The following is a 24,537-nucleotide window of genomic DNA, read 5'->3' as shown; positions in this document are numbered from 1 at the left end:
TAATTAAACTAAATAAATACTAAGTCTTTAAATCATCGTAGATTAATTTTCATGTTGATTTAGTGACTTAAAAAGATGCTTAAGTTGATACAATGAACAGTGTTTGATGAACAAACATGGATGTAAACGAGATGAATCAAAATTGATGAATTGACAAAAACTACTTGATACTACATTAATACATTTAATATAAGTTCCCTAGTGTTTTTATGTTGTTTACATATTTTCGTTTATTTTAATTTCTCAGTTTGTCTTCTTTTAACAAACATGTCCATTCAAATGCCTTCCAATGTTGTTATGTACGTAAATAAGTTTTATTGATATTTATCTCCGTATTGTTGTTGACTTTAATTATCTATTTTTCTTATTTAAACACATCAACATAAAAACATCTAAAAACATACATTTTTATTCAAATGACTCCCTCAACATCTAGTAAAGGTTGGTTTCGGGTGCGTACTTCCAACAATCCAACACTTAAAAGCAGCAACATGTAAGATTTTCAGGGTTTTTTTTTGTCTTTTTTGTCATGATTTGAGCAATCATGACTCGTGTAGTAAGTTATTTTAACAATGTTCTTCAGAATGTTACATTGTCTGGACGTTGAGGCTTTGTGAGTGTCACATAGGAGTTTTCATAAAAGACAAGAAACTGGACATTGCAGTTACTCTATTCTACCACTAGGATTTTTAAAATATTCTCAATCTCACATATTGCTGCTTTAAAGTCAGAAATTAGAGAGTAAAGTGATGGATTATAACATCTTTATTATCATCATTAAACACATTCAACTTAAAGCTTTTAATTTTCTTCGAGAAGACCTTCATAAACGACACAATAAACCATATTTATATTCATATTTTAACCTAACAAGTCCGATCGAGCGATCATTCTCAGCGTAAAAATTAATGGTTTGAATTGTCTTTTTGGGAAAATAACAATTCATTTTCTTCAGGCTTTTCTTTTTTTTTTCAGGGCGAAACTCTGGAGACTGAGCTCCTGCTCATTAGACTGTGTGTTCGAGCTCGGCCCGTGGATCAGGTCACACTAATTAACCATCGACCGGCGATTCTCTCATTATCCGCCTCTCGCCGAGACTAACGATCAACACACTCATTAATCAGCTGATGAGCAGCGAAGCTTCTGGCTTCGCTCTCGGGCACTCGGGAGCTCATTAGCTCAATTATTAATGCATGTAATGAAATAGTTTCTCCCGGTGATCACCGTCTTCTTCTGGTTCCAGCGGTGGTGATTAACGGCGGCGAGGAGACGCTTGTGAGCCCGGTGTTGACGACCCAAAACATGGCCGACGTTCACAGGCTGTCATTAAGCTAATTGTGCTAAAAAGCCCGTCTGCGGCTGACATTAAAGGTGAGACGTGGTTAATTAGCACCCGCCGGAGTTCCCGGCGTCTTCTGACCATCTGCTCGCGTCCTCCGAGAAGACAAACACACCTTTTCTCTTTCTCTGGAAACAGGTTTAGTGACGGGACTTAATGCAGCAGAACAAGATCATTCTTTATTAAACGATTAAAGTCTCAGAAATATTGTCAAGAAAGATTTTCTCTCATGAAATGACTTCCTGTCGTCTGTGGAAGTTTATCAGTGACATTATAATTGAATTATCTAATGTTATTGGTCACTATATAGTACAAATGATTTTATATTGAATTGAAAAAACTACAATTGAGAAAGTATTTCATTTAGAAACTTTATTTTTCAATTATTGAAGTAAGAATATTAAAATGTATGTGTTCATCTTTTTTAATTAATTTATTATAAAATATTTGATATTAAAAATATTGAATTCAATCATCAAATTAAAACTTAAATATACAAATTGATGATGGATGGATGGATGGATGGATGGATGGATGGATGGATGGATGGATGGATGGATGGATGGATGGATGGATGGATGGATGGATGGATGAATGGATGGATGGATGAATGGATGGATGGATGGATGGATGGACGGATGGATGGTTGGATGGATGCATGGATGGATGGATGGATGGATGGATGGATGGATGGATGGATGGATGGATGGATGGATGGATGGATGCATGGATGGATGGATGGATGGATGGATGGATGGATGGATGGATGGATGGATGGATGGATGGATGGATGGATGGATGGATGGATGGATGGATGGATGGTTGCATGCATGGATGGATGGATGGATGGATGGATGGATGGATGGATGGATGGATGGATGGATGGATGCATGCATGGATGGATGGATGGATGGATGGATGGATGGATGGATGGATGGATGGATGGATGGATGGATGGATGGATGGATGGATGGATGGATGGATGGATGGATGGATGGATGGATGGATGGATGGATGGATGGATGGATGGATGGATGTGAGGTTTGAATAGTAAAAGTAATAATAATAATAATTTGTTAAAAACGATAAATTATAGAGCAGAGAGCGACATCTAGTGGACAATAATGACACTGTTTCATGAAGCTTCATCGACACATCACAATTATCCACTACTGCTCACTTTCATAAGAATTTTTACTTAAACTTGTTAAAAAAAAGCACTTTTTGATACAACTAGTATCATCACAAATATTATTATTATAAACTGAAAAACAACAACAAACAAATACAACTAAATTGTTCTTATTATTAATATTATTATAGTTGCTGATACTTTTTAAACTATTGTGTGATGGTTTGATTCCAAACATCCCAATTTATGTTGTTGACAAACTGTTTCCACATGTTTATCGAACACCTTGTAAAACCTTGTATATGCAGTGATGTGTGTATTAAAACACAGAAATACAGGGTTTTTTTTAACATACTTTAAATCATATAAACTTCTCATGTTTGTAGGAAGCGTCTCTCGGATCCATGTCTATTAGATTGAAGTTCAATCTGCCGAGGAAGGACAGCAGAGAGGATGTGCTCACCAGCTGTGAGATTACGGGAGTTGATCGATGACCTTCCTGATAGGTTCTCTCCACCCTGCCCTCGCTGAAATAACCAGTCATAAGTCAGTCAAAGAGTCTCAAAACAAGAAAACAATTTAAGTCCGTCACGACAATAAAAAAAATCAAATCTGCCTTTTTTCAGACTCGTTATTGTCGTCTAGTATTTCTATGTACAATGTATGTTACAAGTCATGACGTCAATGTTCTTTTTAGCTTTAACTTTTTTAATGTAATTTCTGATGTTTGACCCTTTTTACTTCTTACTATATGGAGCTATAACCGTTGCTAAAGCTTTGTAAATGCGTGAAAGGATTTGCAAATATATACGTGTATCTGTATAAATTGATTCACAAACAGGACAAGAAGTGAAAAGACAAAATAAAATTGGAACGTGTCCCTAGTTGTGTTTTCATTCTTACCCTCTGTGTTGTATATGATGTTATGATTCACTGTGAATGATTGTACTTTCATGAAGTTCATTATTTTAATGTGTTTTGTTGTGTTTGATTTGATCACAGCTGCTGCAAACGTGCTTGAAGACAAACAGCGACCTCTAGTGATGAATCTTAAACAGTGACGCAGATGAATTTGTAGAGCTGTAGAAAAGTCACGTGTACTGCTGAGTCATAGCGATATTAAACATTTTAAAATGATAATATATTTGTTGTGTTGATGCATCTTCAAAACATGTGTTGAGTCAAAAACTTTGACATAATCATTTAATTTCAAAAGATGTAAAAGTATTTACACAAAAAATAAAACAGTTTTAAACAAAGTCATAAACTGAATACACGGATACCAATTTTGAACTTAAACATTTAAAAGTTTGATTTTTGCTAAAGTATACTTATATACTGTGGTTCATCTCAAGTACTTTAATTGTTGGTCTGAGGTCAGTTTAAAAATAGACGTTATTCATATTCGTGCAGGATTTTTCTTGATTCTCTGTTTGTCTCAGTGGTGTCTTGACCTTTTAAGTATTTATTATATTTAGTTGTTTTTTTTATCGTTTAAACGATTTGTGAACCTGGTCTAGAAAAGCGCCCTACAAATATTACTTACGTACTTTTATTTTGTTAATGTGTTTCCTGTGTGGAAGTTTGCTCGTGCGTTTGCCTCGCCACCTTCTGGACGAAGTTTACATTACATCATTTGTGAACCTTAACTATACTTCTTATATAGACTTGCACCAGTATTTTATTGTCTAGTGCTCAAACTAACGTCATCGACACGATTGTTATTATTATTTTTCTTACTTAGTATTTATACATTCTCTTGATTTATTGCACATTTTAATGTTTAGTTGCACCATTAAACACAATTGTATTTATATGCTTTTAAAGTATTGGTATTTTAATTGTTTATTCTTTATCCTTCAAACATTTATTTTATTAAACATTTGTTTTGTCTTTTAATTATCGTTAGCTTAGCTTAACATTAGCTTAACACCGTATACAAATGTTAGCATTTCTCCTTTTTTTTAATTTTTATGTTTTATATTCTGTGCTATTGTTTCCAGAAAATGGCTCAAAATGTAGGAAATATCACTTGATAAATATTCATGATTTGTTTATAAACCTAATTCAACATTTGACGTATTAATCTGAAAAACAAGCAGAAAACAGGAGTTAACGTCCAAAGTTACTGCCTCAGACTCAAAGATAATTCCTTTATTTCATGTGTTTCTTTTAAATTACAATCACATTTCCTAATATTTGTTCACTCAAATGATCGTCCACACATCTTGATCCATTATCGATTATGTCTTGTTATCATCGCAGCAACACTAGGGAGGAAACAGGAGTTATTATAGTTAAATGTACTCAAGTATAAAAAGAAAATAGTGATGATTACAAAAGAATAAAATGAAAGTCATTGTCTCGGTCCGTGAGACGTTCCCCGACGTTCCCGCCTCACACCGACTTCCTCCTCTTGCCGAACACGTTGTTGATGAGCTTGGCCATGGACTTGGAGCCGCTGTAGCGCCGTCTGTCGGCCCGGTACTTCAGGTGCTCCATGACCTGCCGGATCAGCTGCGTGAAGAGGGCGGAGATGTCCTGGTAGCTCTCGGCCGCCGACACCTCCTGGAAGTTGCAGTGATTCTCTCGAGCGAGGCAGCGTCCCTCGTCCTCGTGCACCTGCCGGATGTGGCAGAGATCCTGCTTGTTCCCCACCAGGCAAACTGGGACCGTTGTCTCCCTGGAACAGAGCAACAAATTATTATTATTAAAGCGGCGTGAGATTGAAAATATTGTTTCTGGCTCCCCCCAGTGTCGGGATGATGGAACTGCGGTGTCACACCTGCTCTGTTGAGCAGTTTAGTTACAGCATGAAAATATGTTTTTTTTTAATTATTTCATTTCTAGTTGTATCTTCTGGTCGGTTTAAAGATATTTATAAATCTTTAAGGGTTTTTTTAATCCCAAAATGTGAAAAAAACATCATTGTCTATGTCACATATATGGAACTACAGACCCAGTCAAGTAGCACTGAAGGGTTGTATCAAAATTAATATTATATAAATGTTAATGTTGATATGACGATCTATAAATACATCATTGTTTATTTATTTTATTTTATTCCCTCAAGGTTTATTTATCCTTATATATTTAAGTTACATATAAAAACAATAACATCCAATTGCAGTAGTACAACATAAGAAGAAAAAAGATAAGGAACAGAGATAATGGATGTCAATTATTTTGGAATTATTTTGTGAAGGAAAACAAACGCAGAGATAATTGAAATTAATCAAGATCATACTTCCTGTTATTATTTTAAATATGATTGAGTTCGACACGGATCCGAACAATAGATCCAACTCACCCTTTACAAGTCTCTGTCCGAGCCTCGCGGATCTGGTGCAGCGTGTTCTTGGCGTTGATGAAGGACGTGCGGTCGCTGATGTTGTAGACGACCACGAAGCCGTCGGCCCAGTCCACCGGCTCCTCCAGGATACAGCGAGCCTCGGAACTCTGGACCAAGAATCACATTTCATCATTTTTACAAAGTACAAAATCAGACGGACAAAATATTGATGCAAAGGAATGTTTAAAAGAAAGATCTTCAACTGTAATCTGCCATTTAAAATCTTACATTTTGTGTTGGATTTACATCCTTTTTTCAGGTTTTTTACACATTTCTGTGTCTGAGTTTCATTTTAAAGAGTCATAACTCAGAAGAGCTGTCTATTGAACTGCTTGACCACAATGAAGTAATATGTCGATGAAGCTTCATGAAACATTTTCATGTGTTTAGAGGTCAACGGGTGGCGCCATCAGTTTAAAAATGATGATTCAATAAAATAATTGTTCAAAACAAAAGATCATAGATCAGAGAGTGACATCTAGTGGACACTAATGACACTGTTTCATGAAGCTTCACAAGTTTCCACTGTTCAAATCAGTATTTCATAACATTAGGTGTTTACCTTTTTTTTCTTATTCATCAAGAAACGTAAATCTAAGACATAACTTGCGCACTTGTTAGTAAAGACACTTAACTAGTGAAGGATTGTGAAGCTTCATGAAACAGTACCATATGTTTAGTGGTCAATAGGGGGCGCCCGGAGTTTAAAAATGATGTGAGAATTCAATCAAATAGTTGTTCAAAGTAATGGATTATAGATCTGAGAGTGACATCTAGTGGACTCTATGAGTAAAGCTTCATGGAGCTTCATCGACACATCACTATAGCAATTGTTCAGAGACGGCAGTTGCATTTGGTTGCATTTTTTCTGGATTATAAAAAGTCATTTTTAAAGCTTCCAGGAAGAGAACATTGACACAAGTTTTGTACTTGTAGAAGGGCTGGAGACACTTCAGTTTTCCCGACAATCCAGTGAATGTGTTCTTACAGTCAAGAGAGAAAAAAAACCTCCATAAAAAGTGTCTTGATGAGCGAAGGGCTGAGATCTTCAACTAATGTCTTTTTTTTTTACTGCAACACATCTCAACAACCTTGAGCACGAGCGCACAAAGGAAGAAGGTCAAGAGTCCTGAGCAACACCACCGGGCCTCTGACCAGTTAAATCCCACTCATCCCTCCCACTTTATTGACTCTTGTTTCTTTGTGAAGTGGAGCATTGACCGACATAGAGGAAGGACAGTGATTTTAAGATATTAAGACAATGGTCGGAGACTCTGGACTTCCCAATAAACCTCAAAGTGCAATAAAAAAAATCCTCTCAAGTGTTTTTGATCTTTGTGAAGAAGAAGACGGTCGACACTGAGCCTCAGGCTGCCGCTGTGTTAGCTTTAAAGAATTCCATATTTTATAAGGTTGGTCAAGCATGTGCAGGTCAAAGGTCAAAAGGTCTTGATAGACTTTTTACAGAAACTTAAAAACAGTTTTGCTGCTTGTGTTTCTTTTTTGTTTTTATAGCACTTTCATGTCAAGTATGTGGTTCCCTGTCACTAACCTTTGAGCAAGGCTCCATCAGTTTAAAGATAATGTGAGGTTTCAATAGAATTTAGCGTTTAAAAGTGTTCAAAATTAGAGTGACATCTAGTGGACTGAAAATAAAAAGTTTCATGAAGCTTCATGAACACATAACTATCAACATACTTCCCATATGGATACACATGGTCCTATTATCATCTACACAATAACACATGACTATTTACTCAAAACAACAGAAACAGGAAACCAAATAAAAACACAATATTTTATACATTTCTGAAAACAAATACTTGTTCATGTGTGAAGGATGTCTAAAGGTTGCTTTGTGTGTCAAACACTGTCGATCTGTTGCTGCACCGACGTACCTCTGAGCAAGGGTCGAAGACCTCCAGGTTCAGTTGCCGTCCATCGATCGACAGCCTCTTGTGGTACAGAGAGTCTGTTCGGAACCAAAACAGTATTTTAATGACACTTCAGCGGGAGAAAGGATGAAGTGAAAGACTTAAATATACATCACTGACGTGTTTACGAACTGAGATGAGTTTACAATCAGCAGTTTACTTGAATAACTAGCGAGGTGGTGTTGACGTGTGTTTCATATCAACACTGAATCATCGTTCAATTGTTCAATTCAACTTTATTTAAAAAGCAGACCAGCAGCAGTGGACACAGAGTGCTGTACAAGATAAAAAAAAACTAATTTTTAGAGGAGCTGATTCTCATCCCGACTGCTTCACATTTGCGTTCACAGCTGCGGACAGAGTAGCCAAACTGAAGATGGCTTCAACTCTCTTCAACTCCTCCCCCATAATGTTGGCTATAAGAAGTGAAAACCCGAACCCGAACCCGAACCCTAACCCTAACCCTAACCCTAACCCTAACCCTAACCCTAACCCTAACCCCATTCTAACCCTAACCCTAACCCTAACCCTAACACTAACCTCATCCTAACCCTAACCCTAATCCTAACCCTAATCCTAATCCTAATCCTAATCCTAACTCTAACCCTAACCCTAACCCTAACCCTAACCCCATTCTAACCCTAACCCTAACCCTAACCTCATCCTAACCCTAACCCTAATCCTAACCCTAATCCTAATCCTAATCCTAATCCTAATCCTAATCCTAATCCTAATCCTAATCCTAATCCTAACCCTAATCCTAACCCTAACCCTAACCCTAACCCTTACACGAATTTTGGACCAGGCAGAGACTGAAGACCTAGTTTTAATGTGTTCAGTATCTCATTCTCACACAACAGGATAACCTGAGACACATAATCGAATGATACAAACTTCCATGAACCTTTTCAAACTCTGCTGACCTAACGATACAGTAACGTAGTAACGTAGTAACGTAGTAACGTAGTAACGTAGTGACGTAGATCTAGCTAGTTTTAAAAGTCTGTTCCATTATTTGCAGAGTGGATTAATGACTATATGACTATTGGAACTACACCAGGAACGAACATGTTTATGTACTTCCGATTTATGTTGTGTAACGTTTCTTCAGCTCTTTACCTTCTAAAGCAACCAAAGCTCTACTTACTTGCGTTGGACGCGTACTCGCCGATGAAGCGTCGGGTGAGGAAGCGCACCAGGACGGCTGAGGGAAGAGCATCAGAAGTGAGTCACGACATCATCGTTATTCTCCTCAGGTGGCAGCAGCTGGAGTGGAACATCAGCTCCAGAAGAACCAGGCATGAAAACCAAGGCCTTGTTAAAACAGAATTCTTGGCTGAGCAGACATCGACCCATTCTACACACTGGCCCAAGATGTTTTGTTTCCACTTGGCTTCGTGATTAAAGTAGAATTTTTTTAACAGTGGGTTTTGGCTCAATCAGCCTCGGTCGCTCGCTGATGTCATGTTGAACTCATCAGCGTCCATCATGACACGGATAAGAGTTACAGATCGAGGCAAAAAAGCATTTTGTGAACAGAAAGAAGTCAATAAAGTGGTCATATTGTTATGCCTGAATATGTTTAAAGTATGATCCGATTATTCTGAAGTTGATTTTAAACCTTTTATATCTTTTTTTTTTCTAAACTGATGAGTCAGCTGTTCAAGCCGGTCACTCAGATGTCGAAACCTTCAAACAATCATTATCAGAGTCGACACTTTTTTGTAAATCCATCTTCCTGTCGAGCTCTGAACACGTTTGTTATTTACAAAACTTCACCACACTGAGGTAACAGCCTTCGTGAACCTCAGAAAAATACATCAAATCCGTGACGTATGTTGATTTGGCTTTTATTGGATTTGAAGAACTGTCACGTTGTTACTCCTAAAACTTCAAACACAGGTTTGGTAGTACACACAAGACCACTTGTGGTTTAGGGTGAAGAAAAGGTTGAAGGAGAAGAAAGTGAAGCCCAAGAAAACTATTTAAACCACTGAATATTTGTCTTGGGGTTTGAGTACTTTTATCCTTTTGTTCTTTCTGTCTCTTTCTTACGTGTTCTTGGGTTCAATATCGCTCGGCTTGAACTGCAATCAACACCAGCTTCCTGGTTCCAGTCCGTGGTGTCAGATCGACCGCCTAAGCTGGTAACATTGGCCTCCAAAGTATTTTCTCTCCACTTTTTCTTGATTTTTTCCACTGTTCAATATGTGATTGTGATCTTCTGTGCACTTTCAATTCCCTCTTCCACCCATTTCTTTTTTAGTGTACGCTTTTATTAACAACTATCCCTCTTTTATGGGTTCGTGTGTTTCCTCCCCAGTCCCAAAGCTGCCTTTACAGTATAATCTGTTCATAGTATTGTGTGTTTGTGTTTAAATACATTTTTAACCTTATTGTGTTGACAAAAAGGTGCTTTTTGTTGCAAACCTCAAATGCGTAATTATTTCCAAGTTGTGCAAAGTCTCCAAAAACCATGAGCTTCTTTATCATCTTTGACGGAAAATGTTTTGACACTTTGAATTGTAGTAACTACAGTTTCCATTGGACAGCTGACCTGCACCGGCCGAGCTCTATAAGGAATTTAACGAAAGAGGAGTTTTAACGTGACTTTGTCATATGCAGGATGAAATTTTAAAAAAATCCATCACTGTTTTAGAGATTTAAGCAATTTTAACAACTGAAAGCAGCGACTTTGACTCTCTGAGACAAACACGTTGTTCAATCAAAAAAAAAAAATTCTTAACAATGTAAATGTTTTCATTTTTCCCTTTATTGACCATAAAATTGCCGTCTTTTTTTCTAATGTCTTTTAGATTCATATTTGTGGCTCTGGATGAAAGTCAGTTGGCCGGAGATACTTTAAAACATTGTGGTGAAGCAGTTGGCGACGCAGCTTCACAGTTTCAAAGTAACCGTGTCATTTATTTTTGTCCGTGTGGCTCGTGTGTGTTTCCCAGGAGCTCGTGTTACCTCCCATCGTCTGATGCCTCGCAATGAAACAATTAATCCAATCACTTGAAACCCAACTTTGATCAGGACTTAAGTCTTAAGTGCACTGTGTGCACGTGTGAAGTGGCGGTGTTGTGTGTTGTGTCACTTCCACACAAAGAGCTTCTTTATTCCTCGAACCTGTTCAACCAAGTGCAGCGAGTCTGTGATGTTCAGCAGCGTGAAAAGGTTTTACAGAGATTTGACTCATTTGAGACTCGTGGTCTTTTCATAATGAGCCAAGTAACACGTTGTTCGCGCTGTCGGGGCCGCGGTGGTGCAGCGATGTGGACCGTGCTGCCGCGACAGGATCTGATGCTTGTGGTTCTTTGTAATTGTTTGATTAGCAGATTTCCTATGAAGCGACTCGACAGAGAAGCCTGACCTGACCCCCATTAGTTTTCATTCAGGATCATCACAGGATACAAAAACATGTCCCGTCATGAAGTCGTTAGATTCAGTTCAACAACAGGATGTTGTTTTGTTCAACTTTTCATTTCAAACTCGTGATTGTATTTTTTTCCTTTTAAATGAAACCAAGAGAAACATAAGAACAATTCATAATTTCTCTCCGTGAAGTATTTTTCATACATATAAATGTTTAAATATATAATTTACAAACAACTTTTGATGATTAATTGAGGTAAAACAAATGGTGTCATCCACTTGTGGTGCAGCATGTATACAAACTTTTAATGTACTTTTGTCGTGAACTGTTTGTTGTGTATTTGAGTTTTTTGTGAAGTCATAAGTTTTATGTAAGAAATGAGAAAATAACTTTTATCCAGCATCACCAAACTTTTTTCTTTTCAATTTAAATTGTGAATTATAGTCAACAGTCAAAATAAATCCTATAAAGTTTGGGTTTCACTCATTTTCTCTAGTTTTAGGGTTTATTTCAGTAAACAAACATGTCACAAACTACTTCAGAGAAAAAACAATCTTTAAAAAAAACACTTTTCTGACAGAAATAATCAATGGAACAGAAATATATCAATTATTTTTTCTTTATGTGCACCAGTAACAAATGTGAGGGGTACAGTTTTATAAATATACAATTTGTTCGTTCCACGACTGCGCTTGGCCCCTTGTTTGATTGACAGCCCTGATCTTCGCTAAACTTACACCACAAAACTTCCTAGAAATAAAGTACTTTTACTTTAATTAAGTTATAAAAGAAACTCAATATTTCATCATAAAGTATTTTTATCTAAAGAGTAAAGGCCAGATTCGAGCATAAAATTATTAACAAATGTAAAAAAAAAGATTGAAATTAACCTTTATTTAATTAAAGATAAAGGAGCAACTTAATGTATTTCAATTGAATTAAAATGGATAAGTAGAGAACAATTGTGTTTGATGTCAATTTAATTTTTTTTCATCAAAAAACTATAGTAAATATTTAGGCTTAGTTAGAATATTTTTTCACACAGTAAAGATACATTAAGTAATAAAAGTATTATCATCAAGGTGTTGGAATGTGGGGTTAAATAAAGTTAAAAAATAAAAAACATAAATGTGACAGTTTGTAAATTCTACAGCTGCACATCAAGATGTTCGCAGGAGTCAAAACACCTCCGGGTCTCACCTGACTTCCCGGCTCCTGGACTCCCGAGCAGAGCCAGCTTGATGTCGTTCATGGTCGATGGTTCGAGTCCTCGGCGGATCTACAGAACCAAACGTCTCTGTGTCTTCAAAGCGATGTCACTTTTTTAAAAAGCACAGAAGAGAGAAGGGATTGAAAACATGCATCTCTCTCTCTCTCTCTCTCTCTCTCTCTCTCTCTCTCTCTCTCTTTCTCTCTCTCTCTCTCTCTCTCTCTCTCTCTCTCACTCTCTCTCTCTCTCTCTCTCTCTCTCTCTCTCCCTCTCTCTCTCTCTGCTGTCTGTGTCTCTCCAGCACCTCTCTTCCCTCCGTCCTTGTTTTCCCTCCTCCTCCTGTACACAATGTTGCTCTCGGTCCCTCCTCCCCCTCCATCCATCTGTTTTTCCTCTTTTTGTCCTCTTTGTGGCCATATATCTCTCTTTCCTGCCTCCCTCGCTCCACGCCGGAGTGACTAAAAGGTCAGCGCGGAGTTAACTCCGTGTTCTGTTACTGTAATTACTTTGTTTTCCCCAGGAAACAACTGTAAACAAACGGATGATCAGTCGATCATCTTCATCATTAGAGTTTTCAATCATATTCTATTAACACTCTTTTTACACAACATACTTTTCTATTTTTATGTTGAACTGTATCCTGACTGCAAGCCAACTTTGACATTAGATATGCTGATTATTATTATTATCATTATGTTTCTATTATTATTGTTATTAGCTGTAATACACTGATAGATGGATAAACTTTATTAATCCTCTGGAGGTCTCCTTCGGGAAATTGTTTTTCCAGCAGACGGAAACACACACCATAGATTCTTGAAACAAGAAAAAGAACAAAGCGCAAGATGACACAATCTAAATCTAAAGATAAAGAACAAAGATCAAAGAAAAATAATAAAGGCAATGGATACAAAGATTAACATGGAATAGAATCATCTTTTCACTCCACTCATGCCCCCAAACTCAGAATTAAACAATAATAATAATAATAATAATAATAATAATCTCTATTTATTAAACAATAGTACAATAGCACTTGCTGTGTCTCAAAACTCATACTTTCGTACTCAAAGTTAGTATTTTTAGTGTGTAAGTGCGTCTCAATTCTTAGTATGCGAAATTTAGTGCGCCATGCACACTAAATTGTCGTACTAAAACGACACGTCTTCGGTGCTGATACCAGCGAATATTTCGATTCTATTCTTGCAAAACGTGCTGCCAGCAGGTGTCGATGATAGTGTTCCTACAGCTGGTTGCAAGCATCGTTAAATAGTAGTAGAAGAAGAAGCTGTCGCATCATTTCCAGTGTTTGATTTGAGACGTACTATCTGTCCAGAATTTGCGTACTAGTTAGTACGTACACTATCCTGATGCATACTAACTTCTAGTATACTAAGAGAAGTATGCGATTTGAGACACAGCACCTGAGTCTATTAGTGTTGCATCATGGGAGGAGCATTCGTGCTCCATCTGCTTATCTGCTCACTGATGACAGTGTTCAGAGGATGATGTCATCATTAATGATGGACAGTAGTTTATCCAGTGATCTCCTATCTGCAACTGTCACCAGTGAGTCCAGTAGTAGTACTTATAGTTTCATTTTACCACTTCTTCCCTTCACAACAGTCTCTATATTTAACAAGGCCTTTAAGGCACACTGTCGATTTATGAGAAAATCAAAGGATTTAAACTGGTCTTATAGTCGTAAAAATATAGTCAATTCATGATGTGATTTATCTGTTTTGTTGGCTTTCATTTAGTATCTGTTTGGAGTGGGCCTACAAAAACGGATGTTAGAAATATTGGAAGGGCTTTGCTGTGAATGGATTCGGGCGGAGGTGTTGAGACAGAACCCTCTAATAGTTTGAGATCTCAACTGCCATTAAAAAATATGACATCATTAAACGGTGACACGATGGTTAGAGGCTTCGGTTACACGTGTACGAACACATGTAAACATTGACTTCCCAATTTATATATTAACCATCTGGCTTTGGCTGCGATAGATACACATAGAGGAGGGGGAAATAGATTGAGGTGGATTATGGGTTATTTAATTTCATAATCAGAATGTTTTATTGCCAGGGAAAGATTTTTTTTGTGTGTCAGTAGAGAATAACAGAATGAAATAAGAAAACGTGAGAAATTTAAGAACATATTTGAAATAAAAGAAAAATAATCCTTGTTATAAATATATGTGAAATATTTTATAGATCAAATTGAAATTGACGTATTTTGATTTTCAAGGGTCTTCTGTTTTCCTTTGATCCCCTTACAAGCAACAAAACTAAGTCGAATTCTAGTCGAAGTCACGTTAGCTTTTCGGCTTTGTTTTAATTTTCTTGTGTGTCTTTTTTTTAGCTTTTCCATAAAGGTCAGCATTTGTTGCATGTCAATGATGATTTAAAAGAATCCTAAATCCACATGTAGCTTGAGAAAAGATCCCAAATACAACTAGTTTCCTGTTTCATTATCAATCTTTTGCCAACAGACGGACTCGTTTTCACGTAACCTCCTTGGGTTCGATCATTTGAGTGGCGCTCACGAACAACTTGGTGACACCGTGAGCGATGACGGTGTCTGTAAATGAGCAAGGCAGTCCTGGGGTGCAACGTCCAAGTGAAACCATCAGTGCACGTGAAATCAAAAGCTGACGAGAACATCAATCAAACCCTTCGACAGAGACTCAAAGGCTGACGTACGATCCGTGGCTCAGACTTCTGCCACAAGAACACACGCGGCCAATACATCATCCTGCGGCAGGACTTCACACACACCAACCAAATGAATAATAAAAGAGCCAAAACACATTTCTGACTGGAGTGATCTCCGTTCTGATCGCACTAACAGGCTGGTTGAGTTTGACCTCTGACCTTATCGCGTGCAATGACGACACACGTATGAAGATTTTTAAAAGCATTTTTCCTCAAACACATTTTCAAATGTTATACTAATACATTCATGTCATGATTGGTTTATGTTGAGGATGATTGAATGTTTAAAATGTAATCTGACTCAATGTAAACATGTTGAAACACAAGTCAAGACATCTGGAACCTTCTTGATGTTTCTCTTGCCAACCTGACATGATATTCTTTACTGTTCGTATGAGAGCAGGCAGAGCAAGACACTCCATTTATTTCAACAACAGATGGTTAATAAATACATTTCCTCATAATAAACTTTATCATTTATGTAGTTTTTTTATAAAGGTGAGATGGAACGGATTTATTAAATAAAAACACTCGTAAAATTGGACAAAAACGGCCCAAAATCACAGTTAAAAACAGACAAAAATCCATTAAACAAGAAAATATAAATCACATTTCTCTTTAAAAAATTGACTCTGGTGAGTTTTTTAATGTGAGGTTTCATATAATAGTTCTTATCTCCGGGTACTCCAGTTTCCTCCCACTGTACCAGACTCATCCAGAGGTTGATAGACACTCAAAATTGTTCGCTTTGAGTGTGTGTTCAGGGTGTTTCCCCCGCCTCTCACCCCAGCGAGCTGGGAGCCACAATCGGAATCTTCATATTGACACATTATAAAGCAGCGAGCGCCCCCTAGAGGGCTCAGACAGCTTCATGAAGCTTCATCAACACTCGTTCTTTGTTATATGATCACATTGGTGATGATCGTTTATCCGCTTGAATGATTAATAAAAGTAAATATGTTGTTTATGGTGCAAAACCGTTCACCGTGACGTGAAGTCATGATCATATTTCTTAATAAAACATCTGTTAAAAGTTCACGGCTCGCAGTAAATGTTTTTAATGACCTCATCTCACAGAAAAAACATATATTTGATTTATTTACATCTCAGCAGGAGAAGTTTCTAGTGCAGAGTGATCATCGTAAAAATATTTCATCAAATATTTATAGATAGCGTTTATGAAGAAACACTTGATGTGATGTAACTTCTGACACCTGGACTATATAGCTCAGCCAGGATCTAAACGTGGAAGAGCTTGGCATCCCTTCTCGCTTACGTCATCTCTGAACGTCAGTGTGGAGGATCTTTGTAACAGACGATCCAACACGTGTCATGGATACGACGAGGCAGGATCTCTGCAAATATCCAGGTGATTCTAGATTCTTCTGGTTTAAAGCTCTAAACCACCGCAGACCGATTTAATGTCCACATTGTTTCTTCAGTACTTTAGATAAAAAATATGATAAATGAATAAAATGAGATGAAAAAGTAAACATTAAGTCTATAAAAATACATCTAACCATGAAACTGAATCAACAGGAGCTCTAAACTGGTTTGTCTTCAACAAGATGATCCATATAGACTTCATGTCCTTCCCCAATTTCCTTTTTTTTTTTTATTAAACTGGTGATAATGTTTTATAAGGTAACTAATGTTAAATCTTTTTTTATTTTATAAAACATCTTTTAAACAATTATAATCAACACAACAGACATTAAATATATATTTTTAATTTGATCCACTCCCGTTAATCTGGCAAAGGTGTATAATACAATAGCTACATAGTCGAGCTGAAGCTTCATGAAACAGTGTCATATCTTTAGAGGTCAGTAGGTGGCGCCCTCAGTTTAATCATGATGAGAGGTTTTGATAGAATAGTTGTTAATAACAATAGATTATAGAGCAGAGAGTGACACCTAGTGGAAATAAAGAGGCTGTTTCATGAAGCTTCATCAACACATCACTACCCAAATTTACACTCACCTCCGGTCGAGAACCACTGCAGTAATTGACTCCTGGATTGTTTCAAGAAAATATTTTTGTCTTTGTCACCATTATTTATAGATAATAGTTTTTTTTATTACAGGGAATCTATTTTATTTACTAGTGATGCGTTGATGAAGCTTCATGAAGCAGTGTCAAAGGTGGCGCCCCTAGTTAAAAAATGATGTTTTGTTCAAAGAAATAGATTATAGAGCAGACATTTAACTCTGAAAAAAGTGACACTGTTCCATGAAGCTTCATCGACACTTCAGATCAAGCAAACATTAGAGAAAATACTTGCTGCTTTTCCATGAGGAACAACTGATAAAAGTTTTCCCTAGAAAATACTTGAATTACCAACATAAAAAAACTCATCACCAGTTGGCGAGAACATAAAAGTTGTTTTAAACACCATAAATCTAAAAAGAGGGAAATGATTGAAGAGAAAAGTAGTTCCAGGACACGGCAGTGGTTTCTGGACTTAAGTGGGTTTAAAAAACCAAGCTGGACTGAAGCCTCTCTGATGGTCAATTTCCTCAACATTATCTCGACTTTATCCTCCGTCTGCGTTCGTCTACGGTCTTTGGCCGTCGTACAGAACAACAATCTTCGTGGACTCGATCATCCACTCCTTTTATGAGTCCGAACAGTGAGTGCTCTCCTCGGAGCAGCATCTGTGGCAGATGATACATCACGCTGAAGTGTGCTGCCAAATTAATGGAGTGTATTCAAGTATGTAGCATGTGGTCTTGGGTCGCAGGAACATTGCTGGGAAAATAAGACTTGAATGGATAAACGTTCACTTTAGACAAAGATGATTCCAAAGCAAACACAGAGAGACCGGCGGCGTGTCCTGCCAGTAAATGTGGTCGAAATAATTTAGACTCGTGACACAATCAAATAAATGTCCGACATTTTTCAAACGTCTGCGAGAGGGAGGAGGGAAACTTAAATCTACTCTGGAAATATGAAAATAAAGCGTCGGAATGTGTGTTCATGTGAAGATGTTTGAGAAAATAAATCAAGTTTTTTCTCCGACAGGTCAATATTTACGAGCATCACTCTTTTCCTTGATTCTCTGAGACCCCTGTGTTTGTCTCGGTGGTGTCTTGACCTGTTAAGTATATATTTTATTGGGTATTGTTTTGATTGTTTAAAGGACAACTAATGTGAAAACCCAACTCTCCTGACTTATTCACATGTTGTAAATGTTGAAGACGTCTTCTTCAAAATGCAGTAGGTCATTCATTCATCATGACATTGCTCTGTTTTGAAGTTATTACTTAATAAAGTTCTCCCCCGTCTGAAATCTCGCCAAACGAGATTTCGGTTTAAATTAAACATTCTGACGTCACTCTGGTGGAAATGTCCTCCCCTAGAAGCCATAAATCAGTAAAGAACCTACATGTTAATCATGAAACAAATAAATATTTATGAAAACATGGTGAGAGTTACTTCTGCCTTTAGGTGTTTTTGTAATGTTTAAATTAAGCAGCAAACCTTATTTTTATAATTAGTTTTTAATGTACAAAACTTGAGTTTCAGGGCCGAGTTTGTAATTTACATGAGTCCTTGAATGCAACATGTGTTTTTGTGACCAACCAGAGCAGAGTGGGCGTGGTTCCTTGGACGAGATTAACTGCTTAAGCATATTTTCTAATGTAAATATCTTTATTAAATGAGAGTTTTGTGAAAAAGAAACATACTGATGAGTATAATAGAGGTCCTAGAACAATTTAAGAGACACTTAAATCGGCACATTAGGTGCCCTTTAAGCGCTTTGTAACCCTGGTCTAGAAAAGCGCTCTACAAATGTTAATTACTTACTTACTTACTTACTTACTTACTTACATACTTACTTACTTACTTACTTGCTTAATTACTTACTTACTTACTCTATATGAAGCAAAAATAACCTTTAATGTTCAGTACTTTATCTTTTTAATGAGCCAACGAGACAAATTCCTGCTTGTATCAGGTTTAAAAGCTCTGGTTGACATCACGCCGGGATTCTCTTGGCAGCGTGGAGAGTTCCTGCAGATATAATAACCCTCCGACAGGATGATTAACCGTTCAGCTCCTTCAAAGCCAGACTAGAGCAGCTTTTATGTGGAACGTCGACGTCACAGTGAGGTTTGTGTCATTTCTAGTCGAGCACAAAAAATATCTGCTTTCATCATGTCGTGTCGGTCCCTGGTTGATGTCATGGAACCTGTGATCTGATCAAAGGATTTTAAAGTAAAAATAACTCAGTTTTAAAATCTATACAATAATCTCGAGCCAGAGTCGCATGGGGGGGAACGAATGGCGCCATCTGTTGTTACTTTCTTGTTACTTTTACAAAGTAAATAAGTCAGTGACAATAAACAGTAGTATGGAACACCAGGAGTGTCATAGTTAGGTCATGAACAAAATGTTTGGTTTGAATCTTCCCTTTAAAGCTGAAAACATGGACTTTAACATAGCAAACTGGAAGAATGGAGACAAAAAGTACTTTGTACTATTGTTGGCAAGTAAAAAAGGTATCACAAATAAGTGTTTGAAAGTTGAGTCTCCCACTACATTGATGGTGGTTTATGATATCTACAGAAGATTTCATTTACTCTTGGATATGGATCAAGTGAGTATGTCAAACCTGTTTTTTCTATATTTTTCCTGTACAAATGTACTTCATTTTCTAAATTCCTAAATGTATGCTCCCTACTGTTTATGTGTTTTTGTGTTTTATTTCGTTCTATGTCATACTTTGTAGTGAAAGAAAATGTAAAAAAAACAAAAAAACAAAGTGGTTGGAAAAACATCAATGTTAAAAAAGTGAAATACGTTAAAATAGGTGTAAATACAATGATGTAAGTGGACGGAATACGTATATCTAGTTTATTTTCCGTGTTTCCAAAAAATGTTTTCCAAACAACTGTGTTTCCATCTGTCAATTACACACTTGAACATGTGGGGATTGGTGGAAATTAAGCCCCGCCCCTTTTGACAGAGAGGCAGTGACAGCACAAGTTTTCAGCCAACCTTTCAAAACTCGATCTAAAGGCATGTAGAAAAAACATGTACAATAAGAGTTAGCACTGATCCCGGAGGAAATACAACAAAATAAAATGTTATATTTAAAAATAGTACGAGAAGAGGTCATCACTGTAAGACGGACACAGGAAGTGAATTGACAAAATAAAATCAGAATGCCTTGAAAACTTATTTAGCAACCCTAAAACAAAGTTGTTGTTTTTGTTTGTTTCTTTTTTGTCGTAGAACTAGAAGTAGAATCCAAAGTGACTAGTTCTTCAAAAAAGTACGGCTTTTCTTCCTGCTGAGCCACCGGTGTCGAGCTTTGTCCATCCGGTCCCGCGTGGCTGACAAAAAAAACAGATCCGGAAAAACCTCCTTCAGTTCGCCGAGGAAGAAGACCTCCAGGTTCTGACCCGCCTGGGCCACCTCGGAGTCCGGCTGCGTCACAGTAGAAGAAACGTGGTGACCAGACTTCAGAACCAGGTGGACTGGACACTTACGTAATTGAAGGTGGCGCAGTTCCTGAACATCAGCATCACGTCGTCCACAAACTGCTCGGCTGTGGAGTAGTGGGCGCTGTTGCTCTGGTCCAGCTTCTCACAGATGACGGACAGGTCCATGGGCCTCTTGATGATCTGGTAGTAGTTTCTGGCCTGAAACAAAAGATGGACTCATGTTTAAAACCATTTTATATAGATCTCTGCGTCCCGAGCCTGAGCTGGAGGTGTAAGTCTGGATCAGATCACTGAAGGAAGGTCTGACCATGAATAGATCTGAAAGTAAGAACCAGAATTTTAAAATGGATCCTGAAAGAAACTGGCAGCCAGTGAATAGTTTTAAGGATTGGAGAAATGTGAGTTCTTCTACTAGAGCAGGTTAAAGGTTAAGGAGACAACTCCTTCTTGTTAAGACATTAAAATAAACTTTTAAAATAGCCTAAACTAGAAGACACAAACACATGGATTATAAGCTCCAGATCGTGTTGTGACATCATTTCCTTGAGTTTAGTGATTTTCTTCCATTGAGGGAAAAGAATGGTAAAATGGTATCTTTACTGACCTGAGCACTGACTGGTTCATGGAACGGAGCGCTCAGCAGGTGGCAGTACAACAGCAGCGTTAGTTTTTCACATCTCTGCAACACAACGTTATACACAACTCATTCTCGCACACATGTCCATGTAGAGTTCTCGTTCCTCCAGACCATTGTTATCCATGGACTTCCACAGCAAAGCAACTGGACCAGTAGTAGATTTTATGACGCCGTTTTTACATTTTACTCCCCATTAATCTCAGCATTACTTGACTCAACTGGAATCTACCTGCTTTGTTTTGTGTTTCCACCAGCAAGGTACGTCGAAGCTGGTACGTTTTAGCACCTGCTCCGCTTTCAGACCAGTTATTCAGAAATGAAGAAGGCTCTTGGATGAAACTTCCAAAAACTGTAGTCAGTCCAGTTGCCTTACTTTGGAATTCTCTGGCTTCAAATTGAAGAAACTCACCGTTTGGTCTCGAGGAGAGAGGTTGTTGGTACATCCAGGTCCGCCATCATGTAGGTTCTCACGTTTCTGTTCGAGGTCGCTTCTGCACAGTGAGCACAACCAGTCGCCTCTGTGGAAAACACAGCCTTTGAGCAAAACTAAAAATGTTCCCCCGTCTTCTCTTATCTAGGCAGGTGCATCTCTACCATGGGCCGTGATATCTACTCAATACCTTCTACTTAACGTCGACGTAAGGTGACTTATTTCACTACTTCTGATTGGAAGCGTAAAGACCGGTTCGTTCTTAGATGTGTGTGATGGTTCCTCACCGTGGGAGGACGGCTAGCGACGGCACGTGACAGGACAGGTGGAACACTTTGGGGCAGTTGTCGCAGCAGAGCAGATCTCCTCCGTTCAGACACACGGCACAGAAGTCTTCACTCTCGTCCGGCCCCAGTCCAGGGGTCTCTGAGCAGGCCTGATTCTGGTCGGTGTCTTTCTCGAATTCAACAAGTTCTGGATCGTCTTCAATCACCAGCTCCCCGTCCAAGTCTGGATCCACATAAAAGGTTTCTGGGCTGGTTCTATCATTTGGGTTCCGCTCCTCGGACTCAGAATCAAACAGGATGTACAGCTGGTCCGGGTTGGATTTACAGTCGACGCCAGACTCCTGCTCTGGCGGTCCAGGCCAGGAGCCATCAGAGCAGACGGGGTCTTTCCAGTCGCATGTGGTTGACTCTGCTTCCTCGGCCGGTGGTTCCTCCTCAACGACGTCATGAACATCTGGCTCGTTATCCTCTAATCCAGACTGTAACGAGAGAACGTTATTAATCACTTGTTTACGTTGCTCTGACATCAGCTTCATCTTCTCAGTACCTGCTGTGGTTCCGGACCAGAAGCTTCAGCACGACTCGGGTTGAGTCTCTGACACGGAAGCTGAGTCAGTGACTCAACGCGGTGCAGAGGTTGCAGGTTCAGACGCTCAAGACTCACAACGGCGATCTTGGAAACACCCAGAATTCTCTGGGCCTCTGGGTGAACCCTGGACAACCAGAGTGGAAATACAAAGTAAAAACGTTGTTGACCTGTGATTGGCAGCAGAATGGACTAGAGTTTGAACACATTAAAAGATTGATGTAACAACAGGATGGAGTTTTTCATTCAGCCTGTTTGTTAAGTTGACCATCAAATCAAGGTATATGTCAACTAATCCATCCATCCATCCATCTATCATCCATCCATCCACCCATCAATCTATCTTTCAATCTATCTGTCAATGTATCCATCCATCCATCCATCCATCCATCCATCCATCCATCCATCCATCCATCCATCCATCCATCCATCCATCAATCTATCTTTCAATCTATCTGTCAATGTATCCATTTGTCCGTCCGTCCATCCATCCATCCATCCATCCATCCATCCATCCATCCATCCATCCATCCATCCATCCATCCATCCATCCATCCATCCATCCATCCATCCATCCATCCATCCATCCATCATCCATCCATCCATCCATCCATCCATCCTTCCATCCATTCCTCAAGCCAGTTGTTTGTAATTGTAAAAATAATATTTATGTTTCATTCAGAGCTCTCCATTTAAATTAATTAATTAATAATAGATTTAATTATTTAGATTAAATGTATTAGATGTGCTGTTGTAACAATTTGTGTCAGCTGTCGAGCCAGAGGCAGCAGCTGCAGATGTCATGTTGTTTAAAATACGTCAAAAGCACTAAACTCAACAGGACTGATGGATGGATGAGACAAGACAAGTCATAGTGAGTAAGAGAAAGATAACGTTTGAACCTCCTTTGTGTATTGAAAGCTGTAATTCAAGCGATAAATATTCTACATCATGCAAGTGTAAGTATATTAACCACTTTAAAATTCACTGCCATCCTTTACAGTTGTATAGGTGTATATTATATATTAAGTGAAATGATATAAAACAGTTTTAACAAATGTGGACATATGTGGAGAGAGTGTCAACATATAGTCATGATAATTATTTTTACCTTATTCTCTTCATTAACGGTTCCACACTTGTATCTGGACGCCGTCTAGAAGATCTTCTCTTCCTCCTCCTCCTCCTCCTCTTCTTCTTTGAAAAAGAATATTTTAATAGATCCCTTCATTTTAACAACAATATCATTTTCTCTGTGTGTTACATGTTCGTCTGGGAGGTCTAACAGGTCTTTCGTGGACTCAGAACATGGACGTGTCTCTGGTGTCTCAGCCTCCTGGGTCGCATGCACTTCAGCGTTGGATACCCAAGGTGATGCTGAGGGTTTTCTTTGGGGAAAGTTGCCATGGCGTTTGTGAGCTGCATCATCCATGAGGTCGGGTCTGGTGCTTGAATAAACAAAGTCTCATCAGAAATGAAAACAGTAAAGTAAACATAAATAAACGTTTTCAAGCTAAACAAAGACAGTAAACTAACGTTTCAGTATTATTATGACTCAGAGCAAACTTCTCCTCACATGAAAAACGAGAAGACATTTATAGAAGATATATAGTGAAGCAGTTCTCAAAAAGGTATAATCTTACCGAAACAAATGCGAAGCAGGATCTTCCTCAGACCGGCAGGTGATGGTGTCAGCACTAAACTGAGGAGAATCTCTGTTTAAGCCAGTATCAAGAGGGCAAGGACGGCTGAGATTGGTTGACACAACAGTCCCCTGACATGCCAGCCCGAGGTTATTAAAGACGTTTAATATATTTCTTATTTTCTGCCTCGACGAGTGATTTTTGTTTCATCTGTCTTCCATACATAGTGATAAGAACAGTGACTCTCTTGAAGATGACTTCATCTTACATTGCGGTATCTAAATATATCTGTGGAAAAATATATATTTCGTCCTTTTATTGTAGGATGAAAAACATTTAGTAGGAAAATATTGTTTATGGCTTTTAATGTTATTAACTTTATGAATGTTGTACTTGTCAATTCTTTTTTTGTAATGTAATTCATTGTTTTATTTTAAAATG

General features: G+C 38.1%; 1 protein-coding gene across 1 annotated transcript; it reads right to left on the bottom strand.

Annotated features, from left to right (window-relative positions):
* Positions 1-4,695: 4,695 nt before the first annotated feature.
* On the bottom strand, positions 4,696-12,388 carry rerglb (RERG/RAS-like b). The gene is made up of 5 exons (XM_087797754.1): positions 12,337-12,388; positions 8,905-8,961; positions 7,722-7,795; positions 5,782-5,930; positions 4,696-5,154 (listed from the first exon to the last, which is right to left on the bottom strand). The coding sequence occupies exons 1-5, from the start codon at positions 12,386-12,388 to the stop codon at positions 4,869-4,871; spliced, it is 618 nt and encodes a 205-aa protein (XP_087653880.1). The 3' UTR covers positions 4,696-4,868.
* Positions 12,389-24,537: the final 12,149 nt, after the last annotated feature.

This window comes from Callionymus lyra, chromosome 8, assembly GCF_982586985.1.
Source record: "Callionymus lyra chromosome 8, fCalLyr1.hap1.1, whole genome shotgun sequence".
Taxonomy (NCBI): Eukaryota; Metazoa; Chordata; class Actinopteri; order Syngnathiformes; family Callionymidae; genus Callionymus; species Callionymus lyra.
The sequence above is the reverse complement of the archived record's forward strand: the minus strand, read 5'-3'. Positions and strand labels throughout refer to the sequence as shown.